Source organism: Paroedura picta, chromosome 1 (assembly GCF_049243985.1).
Source record: "Paroedura picta isolate Pp20150507F chromosome 1, Ppicta_v3.0, whole genome shotgun sequence".
NCBI classification, from domain to species: domain Eukaryota; kingdom Metazoa; phylum Chordata; class Lepidosauria; order Squamata; family Gekkonidae; genus Paroedura; species Paroedura picta.
The window spans coordinates 23,202,272-23,224,254 of NC_135369.1; the positions used below are offsets into that span (position 1 = coordinate 23,202,272).

A 21,983-nucleotide genomic window follows, 5' to 3' on the forward strand; every position below is an offset into this window, starting at 1 on the left:
ACAAGTAATAATGTTTGGCAGGCATCATGCAGGCCACTTGTGAGACCCCCACTTGTGGCCCTTCTTAAAATAAAAAAAGAAAACCACTTGTATAAACTGATGCAAGACGGGTCAGTTGATGGCTAAGGGCCACAATCTTGACAAGCAAAATTAGAGGAAACATTTCTCCATTGTGAAGAACAAAGAGCTGAATGAGACAAGGGTGCTGTGTGGAAAATACCTTTGGCCTGACCCATCCATGGCTGGGGCAGTTCTTCTGCAAGGAGGGGATCCTCCTCAGCTGCGGCGAAGCCATTGTGGAACCCGCTGACATCACCTGTGATGAAGGTGCCCAGTTCACAAAGAGGGGTTCCGCCCAGCTAGAGCCACCAAACTGTTAAACTGCCAAGTCCAGGTTGGGTGTGACACCTTGAGGGAGGGGTCAGGAGGACACAACAAAGCCAAAATGGACGAGGGGAGTTCAGGTAAGGCCATCGCACGCCCAACACTCAGGTGAACACACGAGTCATTAAAAGGACTTATGAATAGAAAGGGCCAAGGGAACGCATGTTATTCTAGTTCAGGGGTAGTCAAACTGCGGCCCTCCAGATGTCCATGGACTACAATTCCCATGAGCCCCTTTTAGTGAACTCCTCAACAGCATGCTGAGGCCCAAGAGTTATTTGGAAGCCAAGGGGCTCTGCATGTTGTTCTTTATTATCACTGTCAGAAGATGGCCACAGAATACGGTCTGAACTGTTCGTGCTTGTGTGCCAATGTTCTTGTCCCCAGTGATATGACCACATTCCCTGATACCAACTGAAATCAGAGCCTCAGAAAGCCCAGGACTCTCTAGTCTTGTTGTCCTGGACTTGTCCTTATTAGGGCTGTTTACTTTTACAAGCTAGAGGTGCAGTCATGTTTCTCTTCAGTATCCCAAGACTGGCTTGCAGGGGATGGTGATAATTAGGCATCGGCTGCATCGTCAAGATTGGCAAAAGAAAGAAACAGTTCCGAAGTGTTATTGTCTTTTCTTAGCAGTAATGCTGCTCTACCCAGGAAGCATTCTGCAGGGTGGTTTTAGTGGAGACAGAAATGAAGCCATCCAGGTGGGGAGGTATTGTAATAAAAGACTGAGCAACTGTTCTCCCTGACTGGAACCCAAAGTTTTGCATCTTTCTCTCTCCTGCCGTCCACCCCATCCTTACAACCACCTTATAAGGTAGGTTAGTCTGAGTGATTATGATAGGTTCAGGACACCAGGTGTGCTTCTGTGGCAGATTTAAATCTAGACATCCTGGTCTGACATTCTAATCCTACATCACTGGTGTTTTTGTTTTTTTTTTTGTAGAGGAATCCCTGTTTGGGAAAGGTATTTGGAAGCTAGGACAAAAGGTGTCAGATAATAGACTTCAGGGCAGGGTTTAGTAGTCATTGTTGAGAGAGTACTTTCATCAGACTTAGCAGGAAGTCTGGAAAGTATCTGAGCACAATGCTCCCTCTCTGATTTTGGTGAATCCTTTAACCCTGGGGCTGCCTCTTGGGTTGAGATGGAATACACACCTTGGAGCAGTCCCTTTCTTTTGCTGATCTTGATGATCCAACAAAGCCAGCCAGCCTTGGGATACTGAAGAGAGATTAATTTATTTGTTTTGTTCATTCCCACACTGAAAATGGCTTGCAGCATCATTCTTCCCCTCCTCCTTTCATCCTCACAACCACCCTGTGAGGTAGGTTAGGCTGAGAGCATGTGACTGGCCAAAGGGCACCCATTTAAGTTTCATGGCAGAGCGGGGATTCCAAGGTGGCCCTCAAGAGATCAAACCAGTTCAGAACCCTGTACTGGCCCTCTGTGAGACTTATTCAATATCCATATGACCGGGAACATCCAATTGCATTGGTATGATCTTGCGGTGGAGCAGTGGGCTGGGCTCCACACCTGCTTGGCAGGTACATACCTGCAGGAAATAGGCTATGGCTCCCCTGTAGTTGTGGGGGCAGGGGAAAAAACATTTGGCTTGTCTTCAGAGGCACTCCACACACTCTGACCTAGTGGCTACACTCCTGGAGCAGGATCTAGTTCAGATCTTCACTCTCGCCATGGAAGTTTCCTGGGGGATCTCGGGCCAATCACGTTTGCCCTGACCAATTTCACAGGACAGTTGTAGGGATCAAATGCAGCAGGGGGCAACCCAAGTCATAAGCCACTTGGCGTCCCCATCGGCCTGGGGAACAAATGTCTTAAAACAAACGTCTCTGACTTTTCAAGGCTGAGCCCTGCCTCAAAATAACGCCTGGGGCTGGAAAACCGAGCCCTCTGGTGCCGCAAGAATATGGGTGGCTGGGTGTGCTTCAGCACCACAAAAGTCCTATCCCCCCAAATAAGCGCAGGGCGGATGGCGGATGCACCGTCTCATGTCGAAATCGCGCCTATTCCGCAGGCTCGCGTCCATGGGCGTTAAGCAAGACCGGGCTGCATCCCCCTTTGCCCCGGTAGCTGTCATGGCCGCCGGGGGAAGGGAAGCAAGAGTGGGGAAGGGGCGGAGGGGCGTGTCAGTGGGAGAAGGGGCCAATCAGCAGCGAGGGGCGCGGCCGTCGGGCGGAGGTTTTATCAGGGGCCCGGGGCGGGCGCGTGGCGTCTGGGCGCTGCGGCGGGCGGGCGGTGTTCGCGGTGTGCCTGATCCCGGCCGGCGCGGCTTGCCCCCGGGGCCGCCTCTGACGCCTCGCTTTCCCCCCCGCGCTCGCGGCCAGTGGGCCTGGGCTCGGCCATGTTCAGCTGGGTGAGCCGCGACGCGCGCCGGCGCAAGGAGCCCGAGCTGTTCCGCACCGTCTCGGAGGGGCTGAAGCAGCTGTACGCCGGCAAGCTGCTGCCGCTCGAGGAGTACTACCGCTTCCACGACTTCCACTCGCCCGCGCTGGAGCCCGCCGACTGGGAGAGCAAGCCCATGGTGCTCCTGGTGGGCCAGTACAGCACCGGCAAGACCACCTTCATCCGCCACCTGCTCGAGCAGGACTTCCCCGGCATGCGCATCGGGCCCGAGCCCACCACCGACTCCTTCATCGCCGTCATGGGCGGGGAGACCGAGGGCGTCATCCCGGGCAACGCGCTCGTCGTCGACCCGCGGCGACCCTTCCGCAAGCTCAACGCCTTCGGCAACGCCTTCCTGAACAGGTAGGACGGCGCGCGCAGAGCTGAGCTGAGCTCTCGTCGTGCGGGGAATGCCTCGCGGGCTGCGGGAGGAGCCCCGAGTGGCTCGCCGGGCACTAGGACTCGTGCTGGACGTATAGTGCGCTGTGGTCGATGGGAGAATCCCTTTCCAGCTGGGGGAAGTAGCTTTGCGTGGCTGCAGGGTGGAGGGGCGGGGGCGTTCGGATTGCTCCTCTGCAGTGTCTCTGTCAGGCCCCCCTGCCTCTTTTGCCCTAACCCACCCATGGGCCGGCTGCGGATCCCGCCCTTGCCGCGCCAGGACAGCCGGGGGGGGGGGGTAGGGAGGGTCCTGAACCCGGCGGGGCGTTTTTGCACGGGCGGCAGCCGCGAAGAAGTTCGCCGGAGTCCTCGCGCCCCGCCCCGTCTTTGCCCGGCTCGTGACCTGCGGCGGCAACTTTCTAGACGGCTCTGCATCTCTCGCCTCGCGGGGCCGGGGCCGGACGCTCGGGTGGCAACGTGGCTCCAGGCTAACCGAGCCGCTCCCTCCAGAGGCGTCCCCTCCCCTTTCTTTCTGCATCCTGCCCGTGGCCGCTTTTGTTCTGTCCTGTCCAAGATCCTCATTGCCTTGTAGAACAAACGTAGAGCCCGGGGGCACCTTTAAGACCAGCGCGTTTTTATTCAAGGGACGAGCTTATGTGTGCACGCACAGGTTTCCTCCGTGATCTCCTACCTTGGCTAAAACTGCGTTGGACCTAAAGGTGCCACTGGACTGTCAATCCATTCTGCTGCTTCTGACCAACGTTGCTACCCAGTCGTTGCCTGGTGTGGTGCTCAGAAATGCACAAGAGAGGAGAACCCGTCATGCTCCCCCAGTTTAGCTGCAGACCTCCAAGATGGAAATGGTTCTGCCCCCTGGGCTGGAAAGGCCCTGTTTGTGTGTGTGTGTGTGGGGGGGGGGACAGTCTTCCCTCTTTGAAAGGCTGGTGAAGTTGCCAAGGCTTGGCCCCCTGGCAGCCCCATGCCCAAGTAGAAAGATGCCCGCAAAATGCAGCTGCTTTGTCTGCTGGGTTGGAGAGGGGTGTGGAGGTTTGGCTAGCTGTGATTCTGCTTTTGCTCTCCTCTCCCAGCAAGGCCCGAAGGACGAGCAGAGACAAGAGGAATCTCAAAGTGGTTTGGCTTGCCAGGCAGCCTGCCTTGGGGGCCCTGGCTGGGGTGTGGGGAACCACGTAGCTTTTTCTGCCTCGGGTTAGAATGACTTGCACCGGTCAGTGACCTTTATGGCAGGGGTAGTCAACCTGTGGTCCTCCAGATGTTCATGGACTACAATTCCCATGAGCCCCTGCCATGGGAATTGTAGTCCATGGACCTCTGGAGGACCACAGGTTGACTACACATGCTTATGGGACTGAGGAACTTCTCATTTTATTCGGGGGGGGGGGCCTGGCAGTTTTTCATCTCCCTTGCTGTGGCCCAGCTAGTAGAGACGGGCTGCATCTTTTGGTGTCCTCCCTCCATTTAAATCCTCGGTCCTGAACTCTTGAATCTGGGAGACACTGTGTGGACCAAGGTTTTGGTACTGAGTCCGTCTCTCCACCCTATTGTTACCCTCTTCAAGGTATCATGTGCCTCCCAAAACACCTCGTTTTCAGCTCCTGACAGGCTTTTGGGTCGCCCGTTTAAAATTCTTCCTTCAAAAGTAGGAGAACATTTGCAAAAGGGTAGAATGTTTCACCTGAGGCATTTGAAGGGGCAGATTTGGCTTATGGCATGCTTCCCTCACCAGCAGTTATTTTCAGGGTTTACAGGTGAACGATTTCAGATTTATGCCTTTAAGGTGTACCCCCCCACACACACACACCCTCTTAGAAATAGGGGAAGGCTTTGTAGGTTCTGTCCATTATCCAGAAATCGAATGGATTTAGCTGCCTCTGGGGCAGGGTCAAGATCTGAGCACTCCTGACCGAGGCATACATGCATAAAGAACAAGCTGAGGCTGTGGGGGTTTCATGCTGGGTTGTCTGATGTATTATCTGCAGGTGTCTTTGTAATGCTAGCTTCACTGGAATGTGCGCCTCCGACCTCTAAGGAGGGGGCAGTGAAACTGCCTCTCCTTAACCTTCGGTTGCCTAGCGATCTAAATATGCTGTCCAGTTGGCTTACCGTAATCCTCCTTGTTGGATCACAGTATTCAGTGGGGTGTGGGAGGGACACTGTGGAGGCCTCACGTCTTAAAGTCTCCAGGGGAATTCCCACCGAGTGAGCCCATGCTGTCTTTGTTGAGACAGCTGCCCATTGCTGTGGTGGGTGCCCCAAAGCTGAAAGGGAGCAGTTGAGCCCTTCCACCCACAAGAATGCTTGTCCACAGGGCTTCTGGGCTACGCAGCTGTAGTGGGCGTAAACCCTGGCAGAAGGGTCGAGTTAGGGAAGGGGGGTGGGGGTGCATTCATTTTTCCTGCTACGTGCAGAGCAAAAGTAACAGTATTGGTCTGCAGCTACAGGAAGGCAGCGTGCTGACACTGTGTTCTTGCAGAGGCAAAGGATCGCTGGTGCTTCTTTAGGAAAGTTTAGTACGCTGTTGATGTGGGTTTCCTGTGTGCAGGGGCACATTCTATTTGTTTAAAACTTTAGTTGCTCTTCTCTCTTGTGGAATTCAGAGTGGCTTACAATATAAATATAATTTTATTAAAACGCACCATGTAAAAATAATAATTATAGAACCCGTGACAGCCGTAGGGAGGTTGTTCTAATTGTGGGGCTGCCACTAAAAAGGCTCTCTTGTGTGCTTGCCAGACAATTTAATAAATCAATGGTCCCATTATTTTAATTCCTGGGCAGGAATATATACCATAAGGCGGTCATGCATCAGGCCAAAGTCATTTAGGGCTTTAAAAGACAAAAACAGCTGTATGCCAAGGAAGGTCTTCTGTTTCTGATACAAGCAGCACTTTGAATTTGGTCTCGAGAGTAAATCAGTAGCCGGTATAATCACTGCAGTATGGGAGATGTATGCTCCCAGTGACTGGCTTCTGAACACTCTTCAAGGGTAGCCTCAAGTAGAGCGCATTGCAGTAGTCTAGATGTAACTCAGATTGCCTTGGCTAGGTCAGACTGGACCAGAAACGGACACAGTGGATGCACCAGCCAAAGCTGGCTAAAAACTCTCTGAGTCCCTGCAGCTGCCTGGATTTCTAAAGCGACCGCTATGTGGAATAGCACTCCCAAGCAAACTTTGCTTTTCAGGGGGGGCATAACCCCATCCAAGATAGGGGAGAGCAGGAACCTCTGTCTTATCAGGATTAAGTTTCAGTTAGAGCCCGTTACTCACGCAAAGCAACAGTTCATAACATTGCTTGCATTCTTGGAATTAAGTGGTGACCTCTCTTAAGGGCTTCTTAATAATTAGCGTTCATTCTGCACTCATCGGCAAGGGAATCTCATCTGGTGAAATGAAAGGAAGGTGACCCCCAACTCTTCCCTGGGGGTGTAAGCTGGTGCGCCCCACTTTGAAGAAGCAAATACTGCAGAGTTGGTCATGTTGAAGGGTGGTTGGTACTCTTCCATTCCTATTTAAGATTAAGCCTGAGGTGCATGCACATTTTTAAAGAAAATCTCCTTTGTTTTAATTCTGCTTTTCTCCTTTATGGAGACCCCAAGCAAGCTTTATCATATCCTTCTCTCCCCGCCTTATCCTCGTGACACAGCTTTGTGAGACGGGCCGGGCTGAGAGATTGTAACAGGCCTAAGGTCATCCTGCGAGCCTCCATGGCAGAGCGTGGATCCAAGGGCCGGGTATGCCTAACTTCTCAGCGACCTTTGACCTGTCACTAAGAGGCACAGGTGCATGACGTGACAAGCCTCACATCTGACATGCCAGTCCACAGAGCTGTGTACATTTATTAATTGAAATATGTATTCTCCACTTTTCCTTTCGGTTCAGCTTTTTGAAAACTTTCTCTGATCTAATGAATCTTCCATCCATGGGTGGAAGAACCTCATGTTTTCTTAATGGCCCACATGGGGAAGAAAGCTTTGATCTTCCTTTTGAATAAATGTCGTTGCTAAGGTAGGGCATGGAACCGTGTTCCCCTTTTGGATAGTGCTTCAGACTTCCAAACTGAATTAAACCCCAAAACAGCTTGTTCTTTCTGGAAAAAAAAACCCTGCTCGTGGTCCCCAGCCAGCACCTCTGGTCTAGCTGTGCCAAGGGCTGGTCGGTTGACCTTTGGATTCACAAAAGTCATTTTCCCAAGTGAGCACTGGAAGCTATTAGAGTGCCTTAAAAAGTACCCAGTAGATGCTTAAGAAGACCCATGTCACGCCCCTGGGATTGAAAAGTGTAAAAAGTCAAGAGGTTGCAGGGAAAAGATTTTTAAAATCTATATTGCAGCTTAGTGTCAGGAAAAGACCACAGTCTGAGGAGGAACAGAGCTTACACTGAGACAGACGGGTCTCCTGGGATGAGAAGCCAGTAGGGTTCTGCATTTTGGCGCAGTCTGTATGCTGGACAAGGGGTCCCCAGTGTCTTTAAGCCTGTGGGCACCTTTGGAATTTACACAGCATGGTGGGTACAGCCACAAAATGTCTGCCCCAGGAGGTGAAGCCAACTACAAAATGGCTGCTGCAACTTAACCTTGAGTCACATAAGGGCGAACCTTGTGCTGTGGGGGCAGCTGCCTCCAAAGCAGTGTTTTAAAAAAGAAAATCTACACAGGCAATGAAATCCCCAGTGGCTAGTCAGAGAGCCTCAACCCTCTTTCTAAAAACACTTGTTGGTTGCCAGGAATGCTGTTGGTGGGGGCAGAGGCACCCATAGGTGCCATGTTGATGACCCCTGGGTGATGAACAGCATGGTTGTGGTGTCTGTTTTGGCCGGTGAACTTGTATCAATGAGATTGCCCCCCCCCCCCCCGAAAAGAAAGCAGAGGGTGGAGATGGGTTAAGATGGGCCAGGTCATCAGGCAGGCCCTGAGAGTCTTTGGTGACTGCACTCCCTCTTCCCCCAAACCGCTCCCTGAACCCCAGGAAGCAGTGGTCACTTCCTAACTGTCTCCTCCTGCTTTTAGATTCATGTGTGCCCAGCTGCCCAACCCTGTTCTGGACAGCATCAGCATCATCGACACCCCCGGGATCCTGTCTGGAGAGAAGCAGCGGATCAGCAGAGGTAAAGACTCACAGGGAGTGGGCTTTCATGACTCACCTGGGTCTTAATCCCAGTTGACAGGAGTGTTACATGCCCGTGTGTGCTGTCTAATCAGAGCAGTCTAGCTCTGTGCATTGTGTAAGTTCCCAGCATTCCTTTTCCAGGGAGGGGCAAGGAATGGTCACTCTTCCAGAGCTTTGGCACGAAGCCTGCCCTCTGCGGCCAAGAGGAAACTCCTTCCCCCACCTTCCCATACAGGCTGAAGTTTCCAGGCATAACCTCGGGGAAATCTGTGGCTGGCACATAGAGGGGCAATGCTCAGCTCTTGTTGGTTTTGCTTTCCCCATCGGCCTCATGCCTCAGTGCCGGGAAGGAAGGAAGCGCATTCTGGATACTGGGGATGGCCGACTTTTGTTGCATTTTTGGATCTGGCAGAGAAGGCGCGGCCGTCTCCTGCCGGGCTGGTAGTGAAACTTTCCCCCTGTGGTGGGCAGGACGGTGGCTAAAAATAGCAGCTTTCTTCCAAGGCCCTTGACAGGCCTCTGAATTGGCTGGCCGGCTTCTCCTTTCTCTCCTTCCTGTGCCTGTAGGTATCTCACGATAAGCCAGTTGTTCCGCCTGCTGCCTCTGCCCTCCCCACCAAAGTTTTAGCCTCTTTTTCCTTTCTTTCTACAAAGGAGTCTTTGACACAACGGCTGTTCTGGGGGAAGGGACGTGGCCTGAAGATGGAACGTGGAAGCCGGCGTCAGCCTGGCCCCGGCTCTTCCTCTGCCTGAGTCATTATGTTAGTGTCCCGTACCTTGGTATGATGGAATGGAAGGAAATTCTTGCCGTAACTGCATTGCCTGCTGTTCCAAAATCCCACCCTCCTCCGTTTCTCTCTGGTCTCCCTAGGCTACGAGCAGGAAACGGCTGCTTGCCGATAAGGCGCTGCTTGACTCCAATAAGTGAGAGAGCAGGATGTGAAGCTCCATCACTCTTGACGGAGCGTTTCTCCCTGCCTCAGATGTTATCCGGGCATTACTGGGCTGGTCGAGCCATTTGTTTTATGGGCTGCTTGTAGCAGGGTTGCTGAATTTGCCAGTTCCTCTCCCGGATTCCTGCAAGAACAAGTTGTTACGCTGGCAGAGTGCGAATCTGAGTCAGTGGCTCCAGTTCTCAAGAATAGACAGCTGCCCCAAATTTTGAAGAAGCAATAGAGAGACCTGCCGAATCAGACCAGTGGTCAGTCTGGTCCAGCATCATTGCTCGTGCAGTGCATCATGGCCCCCCAGTTGTCCTGGGGGGCCAGCAAGCAGGGCACAGGGACCAGGACCTTTCCCCTGTTGTTGCCTTGTTGTAGAATCATAGAATAATAAGAGTTGGAAGGGACCTCATGGGTCATCTAGTCCAACCCCCTGCACTATGCAGGACACTCTCAACCCTATCACTCATCCACTGTAACCTGCCACCCCCTTGAGCCTTCACAGAAGCAGCCTCTCCATCAGAAGGCTATCCAGCCTCTGTTTTAAAATTTCCAAAGACGGAGAACCCACCACCTCCCAAGGAAGCCTGTTCCACTGAGAAACTGCTCTAACTGTCAGGAACTTCTTCTGGATGTTCCTGTTATTCAGGGGTTTACTGCCTCCGAGTATGAAGGTTCCCCTGAGGCACCATAGCTAGGAGTCACTGATAAGACTTTTTATTTTAAGAAAATTGTACCAACTTTCTCCCGCATTGAAGAGCTTAAAGGTAAAGGTATCCCCTGTGCAAGCACCGAGTCATGTCTGACCTTGGGGTGACGCCCTCCAGCGTTTTCATGGCAGACTCAATACGGGGTGGTTTGCCAGTGTCTTCCCCAGTCATTACCTTTTACCCCCCAGCAAGCTGGGTACTCATTTTACCGACCTCGGAAGGATGGAAGGCTGAGTCAACCTTGAGTATGGAAGAAGTATGGAATTCCCTGCTCTCCACTCTAGACTTCACCTTTACTTCCAAGAAACCAGCAGCTGCCAAGCATGTACAGCCTTGTCTGACGGAATCATTGAGCCATCAGAAAACTAGTTCCTATTGTGCTTCCCAGTTTCAAAACCCATTCTTGGGCAACTTGTGCCGAAGACACTTTGAATCGCATGCAAGTTGGGGCAGCTCTGCTTAGAATGCCTGTCCTGTCCCCGGATGGTTGTATACGGGGTGGTCTCTGGAGGTCAAGCTAGGCTTGAAATTTGGTTAGGCTCCTGTCATTTGAGTCAAGTAAAAGCATGTTGGGCAGGGAGTGCTTGCTCCCCTCTAAACCCGCTGCAGATCTCTGTTGAGCTGGATTGTGGTTTGTGCTGTCTCAAGTCCGCTGCTGTACGGTGGCTTAGTCTGTTGCATTTGCTTTATGCATGATCAGGGATGTATGCGTAGGATTCCCTGCAAGGTCAGGGAATGTGCAAAAAACATGGGACTATAAGCGTGCTCCCGTAAAGCTCAGTTGGGTTGCCTTGCAACAGTTGCTGTCTGAGCTAAGCCTACCTTGCCCGCGTATTGTGCGGGTACAATGAGAGAAGAAAAGGAAGTATGTATAGCTCTCTTGAGTTCTTTGGAGAGGGGGCAGTAGGGATAGCTAAATTGTGGCTCTCCAGATGTCCATGGACTATAATCACCATGAGCCCCTGCCAGCAGGGGCTCATGGTGATTGTAGTCCATGGACCTCAGGAGAGCCACAATTTGGCCAGCCCTGTCAATTCAGCTAGTGACATTTTGGAAGCCAGAATTATTTCCAGTTAATTTAGGGGCTCCAGAGGCCTGGATCAGGGCTTGCTCCTCTTGTGCCTTTTTGCAGAAGCAAAAATATGCCTGGACTGGGTGTTTCTACTGTGTATAAAAGTCACAGAAGGTGGGCAAGGGGAATTGTTGGCAATTGGCCAGGAACAGTGGAACGGTTGGGTACCGTTAGTCTCTGGACAGTACTTCCCGGCACTTGCAGTGATACTTAAACTAGAAAACTACAGCCCACTTTTGGGTCCTCCCTAGATATCCTCCCCAAAGATCAGACCTGACTGTGATGGCTGCGGATCAGGATAGAAGAGGGCAGCCGCAGGGGCAGACGGATTGTCTTTGTTTTGCTGTGGCTCATGAAAGTTCACACGGCAGTAAATGCTTTAGTCTCATAAGGTGTGTCCAGCTATTGATTTGTAAGGCTTTGCTAAGCTGGAGTGCAACCCTGGGAGTCCTTTTTGCTCTGTTAGGTGAGACTGGAGGAAGCCCCAGACAAAAGACTGCAAGTTTTCTTTCTACTACCTTGTATTTGAGATTTTTATAGTTTTAATGGGGTTTTACGGGGTGTTATCATGTGATCCAGCTTGAGTCCAAGGAATAAGAAGGACTATAGAATGAATGAATGAATGAATGAATGAATGAATGAATGAATGAATGAATGAATGAATGAATGAATGAATGATGGTCATTTGCTGAGCAAAAGGATTTGGGCCTGCCAAGGTGGCAGGTTGCAGCAACAAAGCAGGTTTGTTCTCTTCTGCGAATGTAGAAGAACCCCATTTGAACCCAATGGCTTCTTAAAGACCAACAGGATTTCCAGGCTTGTATCTGATGAAGGGACCTCTGACTCCTGGAAACCTATGTCCCGGAAATCTTGTTAGTCTTGTCCTCTTCTACTGCAGACCAACACAGCCGCCCACCTGAGACTGCTCGTGCAGAGTGGCCTTTGCCGTCTCAGGGCTGTTATTGCAGTGGGCAGGGGAGGAGCCTCTGCAATCCAGCCGCACCTTCCAGGCTATCGTGGCATCTTGGAAAGAATGTGTAGTGCCCAGGCTCCTCTCTGGCACGGCGCCTCTTTGCTTCACTGCTAGGCTGCCTGAGCTGAAAACATCATCGATGAGTGGTTTTCTCATAGTGGAGTGCAGTGAGTCACAGGAAGCCCCAGTCTGCTGGGGTACTCTATGACTATTGTTCAGAAATTTGTTGTTTTCCCCACACCTCAGCCAGAAAGACCAGGAAACTGTGAGACAGCCAGCAGGGAAACTTCTCTCCTACCTGGAGAGGTTTCAGGGAATCCACATGAGGAAGGAAATCCTAGCCCCTGGGTCTCTTCGAGGCTTTTTTAAACATGGTGCTTGCGAAGCAGCTCTTCTCTGCCACGGGCCTTGGCGCTAGCAAGAGTGTCATTTAAATTGGGCTGCTGCTACCCATGCAGAACAGCTATATATGCCACATGTGCCCCAGGTTAGGCAAGATGCTTTGCAAGTGCAAATCCCCAAAGGGAACAGCTTCTGCTTTTAACAGTGCTACATTGACGCTGAGTCTGACTCCATATTTTAGGGGAGAGGGAGACGCACTTAAAGGTGGCCACTGGAAAAGCCAGATTTCCCTTGCACTGGAAGGGAAGGACTGTAGCCATTTCCTCTTGGCTTGGAGGGGAAAACCCTCTGACGCAAGTTACCAGGTCAGGAACAGGAAGCAAGATGCATGCATACAACTCTGAACATACCCCCCACTCAATAACTAGCCTGCAATCAACAGGGCAGGCATGTTGCATATGCTGGCCGTCCAGCTGTTGGGGTTTCCACAGTTCTGCCTCCCTTCCAGTGCAGTGCAAGTCTCCTCCCTACTCAGGCCACCTGATTTCGTTGCAGTGCTCACTGCCCAGCAAAGCCACTGGGTTTCCCAGTGCAGATGAGGGCTGCCAGCCTCAAGATGTCAGCTGGAGATCTGCTCTTACAGTTGATCTCCAGTTGCAGGATCAGTTCCCCCGGGGGAAAAGGCTGCTTTGGAAGGTGCACTGTGGCATAGTATCCTGCTGAGGTCCCTCCCCCCCCAGAAACTCCATCCTCTTCAGGTTCCACCTCCAAAGTCTCCAGGTATTTCCCAGCTCGGAGCTGACATTCCTGAGTTGGTGGGATGCACAAGGCTGCCTGTGGGCCTTAACCTCAACACTGCCCCAGGGATGGTTCTCATAATTGCGGCCGTGTTCTCGGTCGCTTTCAAGCGTGGCTCAGCCTTTCCGAGCGTGAGAAACTCTGTGCCTCTTGGTGCTTTTTCCTCATTGCGGGTGAAAGTGCCGCCTTGGCTGGGGGCCAAGGCTTCCGTGGTGGAGGGCCTAAACGCCAGCTTAGTGGCCTCTGGAAGCAGAAAGCTTGCAGGCCGAGCCTGCCCTGCCCTGGCACCGCATACTACTGTGGGAGTAGGTGCAGGTGGGTCTGGGTGGGCACCAGGGGTTTTTCCTCTGCCTTTCCCCTCCCCTCTGTGGGAAAGCTGTGCCCTGGGTGACCTCATGCCCCGTCAGCGGCATAACTGAACTCCCTGTAAGTTGCTGGAGGGGAAGTTCCTCTTTGAGCGATCCACCCCAGCTCTTCTCTCCCCCGTGCACACACCATTAAGCCAGGCATGTTTGTTCTTTATAAAGGCCCCCAAACCACAGATGCACCATGCTCTCATGCTCCGCCTTTTAGTTCACTTTGCTGCCAAATTTGGTTAGAATCATAGAATCATAGAGTTAGAAGGGGCCATACAGGCCATCTAGTCCAACCCCCTCCTAAACGCAGGATCAGCCCAGAGCATCCTAGAATCCTAGAATCATAGAATGATAGAATCATAGAGTTGGAAGGGGCCATACAGGCCATCTAGTCCAACCCCCTGCTCAATGCAGGATCAGCCTTGGAATCCCTGCTTCACTGATGTGAGTGCAGAAGATTTGGGCACAGAAAGGGCAGGGCTGCTCGTTCCTTTTTCGGCTTCCTGATGGGTATGGCTGGGTGGCCAAAGGACTCCGTGTGTGTTCGTGCTGTGGATCAGCTGAATTAGAACGGGCCATAACCAGCTTTCCCAGTTGCTGGTGTGCAAGTGTCCCCTGGGGCTTGTTGCGTTTGTGTCCTGTGACCACCTTCTCCTGAGCAGACCTCATTTTTTCCTGCTCCTGCACTGAGCAGGGGGTTGGACTAGATGGCCTGTTTGACTCCTTCCAACTCTGCGATTCTGCAGAACCAGATTATATGGACCAGCTGCCTGAAGATCATACAGGGTAGTTTTCTGCACCCATTTTCTCTTCTCTCACCACCCCAAGCGGTGAAGCTTAAAAGGGCACGTATTCTGGGGGATCTGTTCAGACTGGCTCTGGCACAGTCTTGCCCCCACAGCAAAGGATAATGTGTCAGGAGTCCGTGAAACAAACAAAGCAAAGGTGGGTCTGCTGGGGGTGGTTGGTAGAGTTGACGGTTCAAGGGTCAATGTTTCTTGTGTCCTGGAGGTTAGCGGTTGTGGGCTGGGCTCATGCTTGCCAGTTGCCTTCAGACTTTGTGTACCGTTCTCTCTCCACCTGCAAATGCCAGATCTGGAGTTCCCGAATCACGAGGTCTCGGCAGGAGGCAGAATTGGTGAGAAGTTTACTTCTCATCCCTTCCCCAATTGTCTGTGGAAATTTCCATATTCTATAGGATCGCGCCACTTCTGGGGTTTCTCAAAGCCTAAAGAATTTCACATGTTTCTCAATGGTAAAAAAAAAGTTAAGAAAGGCTGACCTAGAGGTTTAAAAAAAAAAAAAAAGCCATGCCAGATAATGTCACTGTGCTTCCTCAGGTGCACCATGGTCCACACGCTGCTCTTAAAGAAACCCCATGACCATTTGTCGTCTGCTGCTCTGTTCCTTCTAGCTAAATAACCCGCATCCCAAAATTCCCATACTTCCCATACAAAATTCCCAAAATTCCCACACAGTTCCAAGTAACTGTGAATGAGGATTGCAGGATTCATGGAGGCCACTAACAAGGGAGGCTCCTGCATAGCAATCTGGCTGTCCCTTGCTCATTCTTGTGAAATCTCACCTGGGTGGCCTTGCTCACTGTGGGTGGTCACCAAAGGCAGGCACTCCCTGTCTTCGACTCCTTGTCTGTAAACTGGCGTGAACTGAGCAGCTATCGATCGGAGAGGGCAACTGGGCATGCCGAGCAGAGCGGGCTTTGCACAGACCCATTTCCACACCAGGAGGATGATCCTGGCCAGGCACATGGTACAAGAGATAATTGTTATCACTGCGGCTGCCCTCTTGTTACCCACCCTGAGTCAACCAGGAAGGGAGGGCTATAGGAATAAAATTGTAGTAGTTGTAATAATAATAAAAGCAGATGCTCTCTTAAAGATTGGACTAAGCCAGGCTGCGAGAATCCTGGACAAGTCCAGCTAGAAACGAAAGTTTTCCCTATAGAATCATAGAATTGGAAGGGGCCATACAGGCCATCTAGTCCAACCCCCTGCTCAACGCAGGATCAGCCCTAAGCATCCTAAAGCATCCAAGAAAAGTGTGTATCCAACCTTTGCTTGAAGACTGCCAGTGAGGGGGAGCTCACCACCTCCTTAGAGAGCCAGTTTGGTGTAGTGGTTAGGAGTGCGGACTTCTAATCTGGCATGCCGGGTTCCATTCTGCGCTCCCCACATGCAACCAGCTGGGTGACCTTGGGCTCACCATGGCAATGATAAAACTGTTCTGACCGAGCAGTGATATCAGGGCTCTCTCAGCCTCACCCACCTCACAGGGTGTCTATTGTGGGGAGAGGAATGTGAAGGCGACTGTAAGCCGCTTTGAGCCTCCTTCGGATAGGGAAAAGCGGCATATAAGAACCAACTCTTCTTCTTCTTAGGCAGCCTATTCCACTGCTGAACTACTCTGACTGTTAAATTTTTTTTCCTGATATCTAGCCTATATCGTTGTACTTGTAGTTTAAACCCATTACTGTGTGTCCTTTCCTCTGCAGCCAATGGAAACAGCATCCTGCCCTCCTCCAAGTGACAACCTTTCAAATACTTAAAGAGGGCTATCATGTCAACCTCCTTTTCTCCAGGTTAAACATTCCCAAGTCCCTCAACCTATCTTCATAGGGCTTGGTCCTATGAATGAGTAAGCTGTGAAAGAATGCCTTGTAGGGTTATCCAGGAAATGGGGGAAGTATTGAAATATTGGAATACTGGTCTCCTTCCTAAACTTTATTCCACTCTTTTCAAAAGTGTACAATTCACAATTAATAGCTTGGTTAACATATAGCATATTCCTTATTATGTATTTGGTATACTTCTTAGCTTTCCAAGAAGCCACATTGTGAGTGTGCTCAGTTATAGGAAAAGAGAACTCTGCAGACTGCATTTTGTGCTATCAGGACACGTAGAGGGGGTGGGGGGGAAGCTGAAAATAGGAAACCACTTTTGTAATAAGCTTTGTTATTTGGACAGGCAGCCTTGTAGAGTCACAGGGCTAGCTGCATACTTGGGTGCGGTTGAATGTTATAACACTGAAAGCACCAATCATAATAGTATATTTTTGGACCAAATTATTAACATTTAAATTATAAACTTATTTTTAAAATATGATTACAGCCTCACTGGTGACTTAGCTCATAAGATTGTAGTGTTGGGTGTGTTTTTGGAAATGAAGTTTAAATGCCTTTATTTTCTGTGAGCAAAACTGAATATGTACCCAGGGTTTGACAACCTGATATTGTCCGATCTTGGACTTTTAAGCAGGGTTGTCTCTGGCCACTACATAGAACAGCCTTTCTCAACTTTTTTACCATTGAGAAACCCCTGAAACATTCTTCAGGCTTCGAGAAACCCCAGAAATGTCACAGTTGTGCAGAATATGGTTGAGGAGGACAGCTGTGTGCACATCAACCCAGGGCACCTCCCCTTCCCACCCCCTTCAGGCCCATCATTGTCCATTTTGGGAGGGGGGAGCAGGTCTAGAAGTGATATAGGCACATTGGGGAAGCAATTCTAATTCTACCATAGAGGCTTTGCCAAAAAGCAGGAGTGTCGCCCCCAACATCAACAGCCTGCCCCTGTCACTTCTGGGAGGCATTCTGCAGTGACTCCATTGGCTGCCATCAGTCACGGGGTTCAGTTCAAGATGCTGGCTGTCACAAGTAATGAACTTCATGGCCTCATATTTGCAGGACCTTCTCTCCCTCTTGGATCTGCCCTGAAAGTTTTGCTCATCTGAGTGGAGCCTTCTGTAGGTGCCACCTTTGCCAATGGGCAAGATTCACACGTGCGTGTAGACACGCTTTCTTCGTTACCTCGTGGAATGGCCGGCCTGAGGCCGTGCAGGAAAACTCCTGTATTTCTGTCATTTCAGAAATTATTTATAACAGAATTGTTCCCAAAGGCGATTCTGAAAAGGTAATAGGGCTTACGACAATGGAATGGTTCAGAAAGGTGTTTTTTATAAAAGGAACAGGACCGTGGACCTACACCCTGGTGCTGTCCTTTTGCTACTTGTAATCTCTTGCTCTCGCTGCATTGTTTTCTACTTAGGGAATACCATGTTCTGCATTGTTTAACATGACTAATGCTCCATGCTTTGTTTCAGATTTCTGTAATCCTAGCCCTATTAGATATCTAATTATTAGGAGCGTCATCCTGCTGATTATTAGATGTCTCATCCGGTTGATTACATTGAATTAGACGGCATAATTTGACTTGAGTCTTAGTGAGAATGACAAACTATAAAGTAAATAATTAAGCAAATAAAGATGGCGGGATCCATCCTGAGGTAGACTGCCATTGTATTTGGATAGAAAGTTAAACTATACAACACTGAAAACCCTTAGCTTTTTAATTTTGCTAGCAAAACGTAGAGGTACAAAAATTATTCTCATATAAATATCCTTGAAGACGTTATGCGTGTCTGTAGCATAAATAAATTACCATGTTCCAGATGTATTGTACATTTTGAAGTGCCCTGACCTGGAGAGCCCTAGCTAGCCTGAACTTGGAAGCTCAGCAGGGTCAGGGTCAGCCCTGGTCAGTATTTGGATGGGAGACCCCCAAGGAATACAGAAGGAGGCAGTGACAAACCACCTCCGAACATCGTCTGGCTTGACAGCATCTTCCACCACCATATTTTGAGTAAAACCTTGTTTTAAAGTAATTTACTGTATTTACTCAAATGCAAGACTGAAATGTCTGGACTTGTATTACTAGCCTGCACCCAAATTTAAGTCAACTCTCTCCAATGTGGGGGCATGTCAGTAATACAAGTCCAGTAATAAAATACTTGCATGTAACATTTGAGGCCTGGCCTGTGGGGTGCAGGGGGGAGCAATCTAATATTTGTAGTAATATGTTAAGTTGTGCCACTGGTCTGGAACGGAAGGACACGAGGATTCTGGGGCTGAGGCCTCATTCAGCTGAAGCTTCTCCCTCCATCCTCAGAACTGGCCAATGGTGGGCGGCAGCTCTTCTCTGCCTGGGGAGTGCCAAGCAAAGAAAGGCTGTGGCCTCCTCCTCACCTACATGTCCTGGCACAAGGGCAAGCACTCCAGTGTAAAATGCAGAATGAGAGCTTCACTCCCTCCTGGTGTAGATGTCTAGGCCTTGGGTGCAAGCCGAAGGGCAAGAGTCCAAAGACTCTGCTGGACACCATCCAAGGCACTCTGTGTACTTTTTGAACTTTTTGCTGTGCCTGCTGTGTTTTATTTAAATTGACAAATTGTGTTTTCCCCATGGTTGAACTGGTTTGGGTCCTCCTAAGGGAGACAACGCACATTTTAAAGCAATATTGAATAGATGACCAAGGCCACTGCTGCTGAGAAGTAGCTGTGAACACACCAAGGCCTGCAAAGGGAAGATGAAGCAGGCAGCCCTGCTTAGGTGCCTCTTAAGAGGCTGTTGAGTCTACCCCCAACTTCCTGTCCTTCCAGCTAGCAGTCTGTATGCAGTCCCCTTTCCCCCCACCTTGGGCTATTTTTTCCCTTATGCACCTTACATACCTCCTAGCGTCCTCTACATCAGCGGTCCTTAACCCCCGGTCCGGAGACCAGTACCGGTACGTGGATCAGTTGGTACCTGGCCGCGGCTCCTCCCCGGCTGCTGCCTCGAGGGCTGCCCTGCCACTCTGCCGCTGGCTCACCTTTGGTGCTCTCCAGCAGCCACCATGGCTGGGGCTCCCCCTCGGCGTGGCACTTCGCAGCTGCTGCTGGCAGCGCCCCCCAGCGGGTGGCAGGAAGACAGGGGCACCAGCCGGAAAGCAAGTGGAGCAGGAGCTCAAGTGTTGGTGGTGATGTCCCTTGGCAAAAGACTAACCCCCCCCCCCGGGCCACAGTAAAATTGTCAAGCGTTGGCTGGTCCCCGGTGATAAAAAGGTCGGGGACCACTGCTCTACATGCTTCCCCAGTGCCAAGAGCCAACTCTGGCATTCCTGCTGGCCATTACAGTGGCAGATGATTCAGCAGGTGTCACCTTCATCTCTATGGAGAGTGAGCTGTTCCCTGTGGCAGCGATTTTGTGGTGGTGCCCGCTTGCCTTTCTCTGCATTCCAACAGCGCCCGAAGGCTCCATAAGGCCTCTGGGTCTGCATGTGTAGAAATGTACTAATCACTGGATAAACCATCTCGTTGGGGCCAACTGAATAAATGACACCTTGGCGGGCCAAACAATGAGTAGTGTTTTGCCAGCATTTTCAGGGGGGATGTCTGCATGGCCAGCTCAAAGTCTGCGAGATCCTTGAACACCAGTTCTGTGGCTATAACTGCCTGGATGACCAGATTTCCCCTGCCCAACTTGTACAACTTTTTGCATTCACTGAATTACAGTTTGGTTTTTAGTTGGGTGCTGGCGAGCAGGGAAGCTGGACAGGAGTGCATCCAATAAAAACCTTGGGATAGCTCAACAAAATTTGAGTCCAGTGACATCTTTAAGACCAACAAAGATTTATTCAAGGTGTGAACTTTCATGTGCATGCACATTTCTTCAAACACGAAAGCTCAAGCCTTAAATAAATCTTTGTTGATCTTAAAGATGTCACTGGACTCAAATTTTTGTTGTGCTACTTCAGACCAACACGATTACCCATTTGAATCTATCTTGCAATATCTGTTTTCCCCAAATGCTGTCTAACTTGCATGGCTGCTTCTAGGCATTTTGTGTGTGTGTGTGTGTGTGTGTGTGTGTGTGTGTGTGTGTGTGTGTGTGGTCAAAACAGCGAGACCACAAAACTAGTTCCTAAGATAGAATTGCCAGCTACCAGCTGGTAAATTCCTGGAAATTTGCAGGAGGGTGGTAGGAGTTTGGGGATGGGAGGGTAATAGGAAAGGGGAAGGTGGTAGGAGTTTGGGGATGGGAGGGAGTTTGGGGATGGGAGGGACTTCAGAAGCATATAATGCAGCCATTTTCTCCAGGGGAGCAGCCATTTTCTCCAGGGGAACTGATCTCTTTTGCCAGCTGATTAGTTGTAAATGTAATCCCAGGAGATCTGCAAGCACTACCTGGAGGGAGAGGACAGGGAAATGTGTTTTAGCATCTTTGCAGAAGGGGTTTGGAGAAAGAGGTTCTGCAGTCTTGCACTGGAAGTTTGAGGCTGAGGAATTTTGTTTCTCATGCATCCAGCTTGGTTCAGACATAGTTTTTATTCTCTCCCTTGCTGATGTCTCTTTCCCGCTCCCTTACAGTTCCGGGCAATTAGTTTAATGTATTTAAATCCCCTTGAAAGACTCTTCCCTTCCTGCCACCACTAGGGATGTGCAATTTTTTTTTCTCAGTATTTTTCAGTTTAGGTCTACTGGATCCAAAAATTTGGGGGAACCCCCCCCCCCCAAAAAAAAGAAAAAAAAAACTGGATCCCAGTACTGGAAAAATATTTGTATCTGGGATTTTTCAGCAATCCTGAATTTTCAGATCCAATAGAACCTGACATACAAAAATACTAAGGGGAAAAAAAAGCAGGAACCCCCCCCCCTACACACACACACATGCACAAGTGCTGAGCATTGGCTCAGTTGGGGATCTTTTGGGCAGTCCCTTTAAACTGGACTACCCATAAATGCTTGCAAAAGAGCCAATCCTGTGCGGGAGAACTCTCCTCACAGGCTCTTTAGGGCAGCCTGCTTTAAACCAGACTGGCTAACAGAACCTGCTAAGGAGCTGATCCTGCAAGTAGAGCTGAGCTTTGGGGCTGTTTGGGGTAGCCCAGGTGAAACCAGACTTCTCGCAGAGCCCTCTGGACAGATGATCCTGCAGGCAGGACTCTGGGCACAGTGAGAAAGGGGAGATTGTGGGCAGAGTGAGAAAGGGAAGTGGAGTCTTGCTCGTAAATGCAAAGCGTGGGGAAGTCTCATCTAGTGTAAATCCCTGTTTGCGCAGCATGGCTGTGTTGAAATGAGCAGGGGTGTGGGGGGTTGGGGAAGCTTGCAGCCCCTCTTTGTAGTGGCCACTGTAGGGAGTTCCCAGAAGGGAATGGGAAGTCATATCCTGACTGACGAGAAAGGAGTTTTTACCTCCAGCTTGTAAAGCTATGTTCTTAAAAGAATTCTGTATTGGCAGCAGGCCTGCTTTGTCCTTGCCCCCCCCCCCCCCGAGGATGGGGGAGGACCCTATCAGCTCATTTCAAGTGTGCTTTGCTAAGCATGTCAATGCTTCAGTGTGTTGGCCAAGTACTGTTTCTTTCCCCCTGGGAGTTTGATGGGGCATTTGGCTTTCGAGAGGCTGGCTTGATAAGTTATGAGATAATGATTTTTCCGCTGAGTGATCTGAGTAGTGTAGAGGACTTCCTAAAGCACAGCTCTGTATAGAACACTATCCTTATCTAAGGACATCCTTATCTGCCATCTAGAAGAATAGTTCGTTCTTATAGGCCATTTTTCTCTACCAGAAGGAGTCTCAAAGCGGCTTACAGTCGCCTTTCCTTTCCTCTCCCCACAACAGACGCCCTGTGAGGTGGGTGAGGCTGAGAGAGCCCTGATATCACTGCTTGGT

At 50.3% G+C, this 21,983-nt stretch overlaps 1 protein-coding gene across 1 annotated transcript in view; it reads left to right on the forward strand.

Annotated features, from left to right (window-relative positions):
* Positions 1-332: 332 nt before the first annotated feature.
* The window catches only part of EHD1 (EH domain containing 1), a 29,485-nt gene continuing 7,834 nt past the window's right edge, over positions 333-21,983 (forward strand). Inside the window, exons 1-3 of the mRNA XM_077327531.1 lie at positions 333-464; positions 2,731-3,151; positions 8,191-8,288. Of these exons, the coding sequence (XP_077183646.1) occupies positions 446-464; positions 2,731-3,151; positions 8,191-8,288 (538 nt within the window). The 5' untranslated portion in view covers positions 333-445. The remainder of the gene's footprint in view (positions 465-2,730; positions 3,152-8,190; positions 8,289-21,983) is intronic.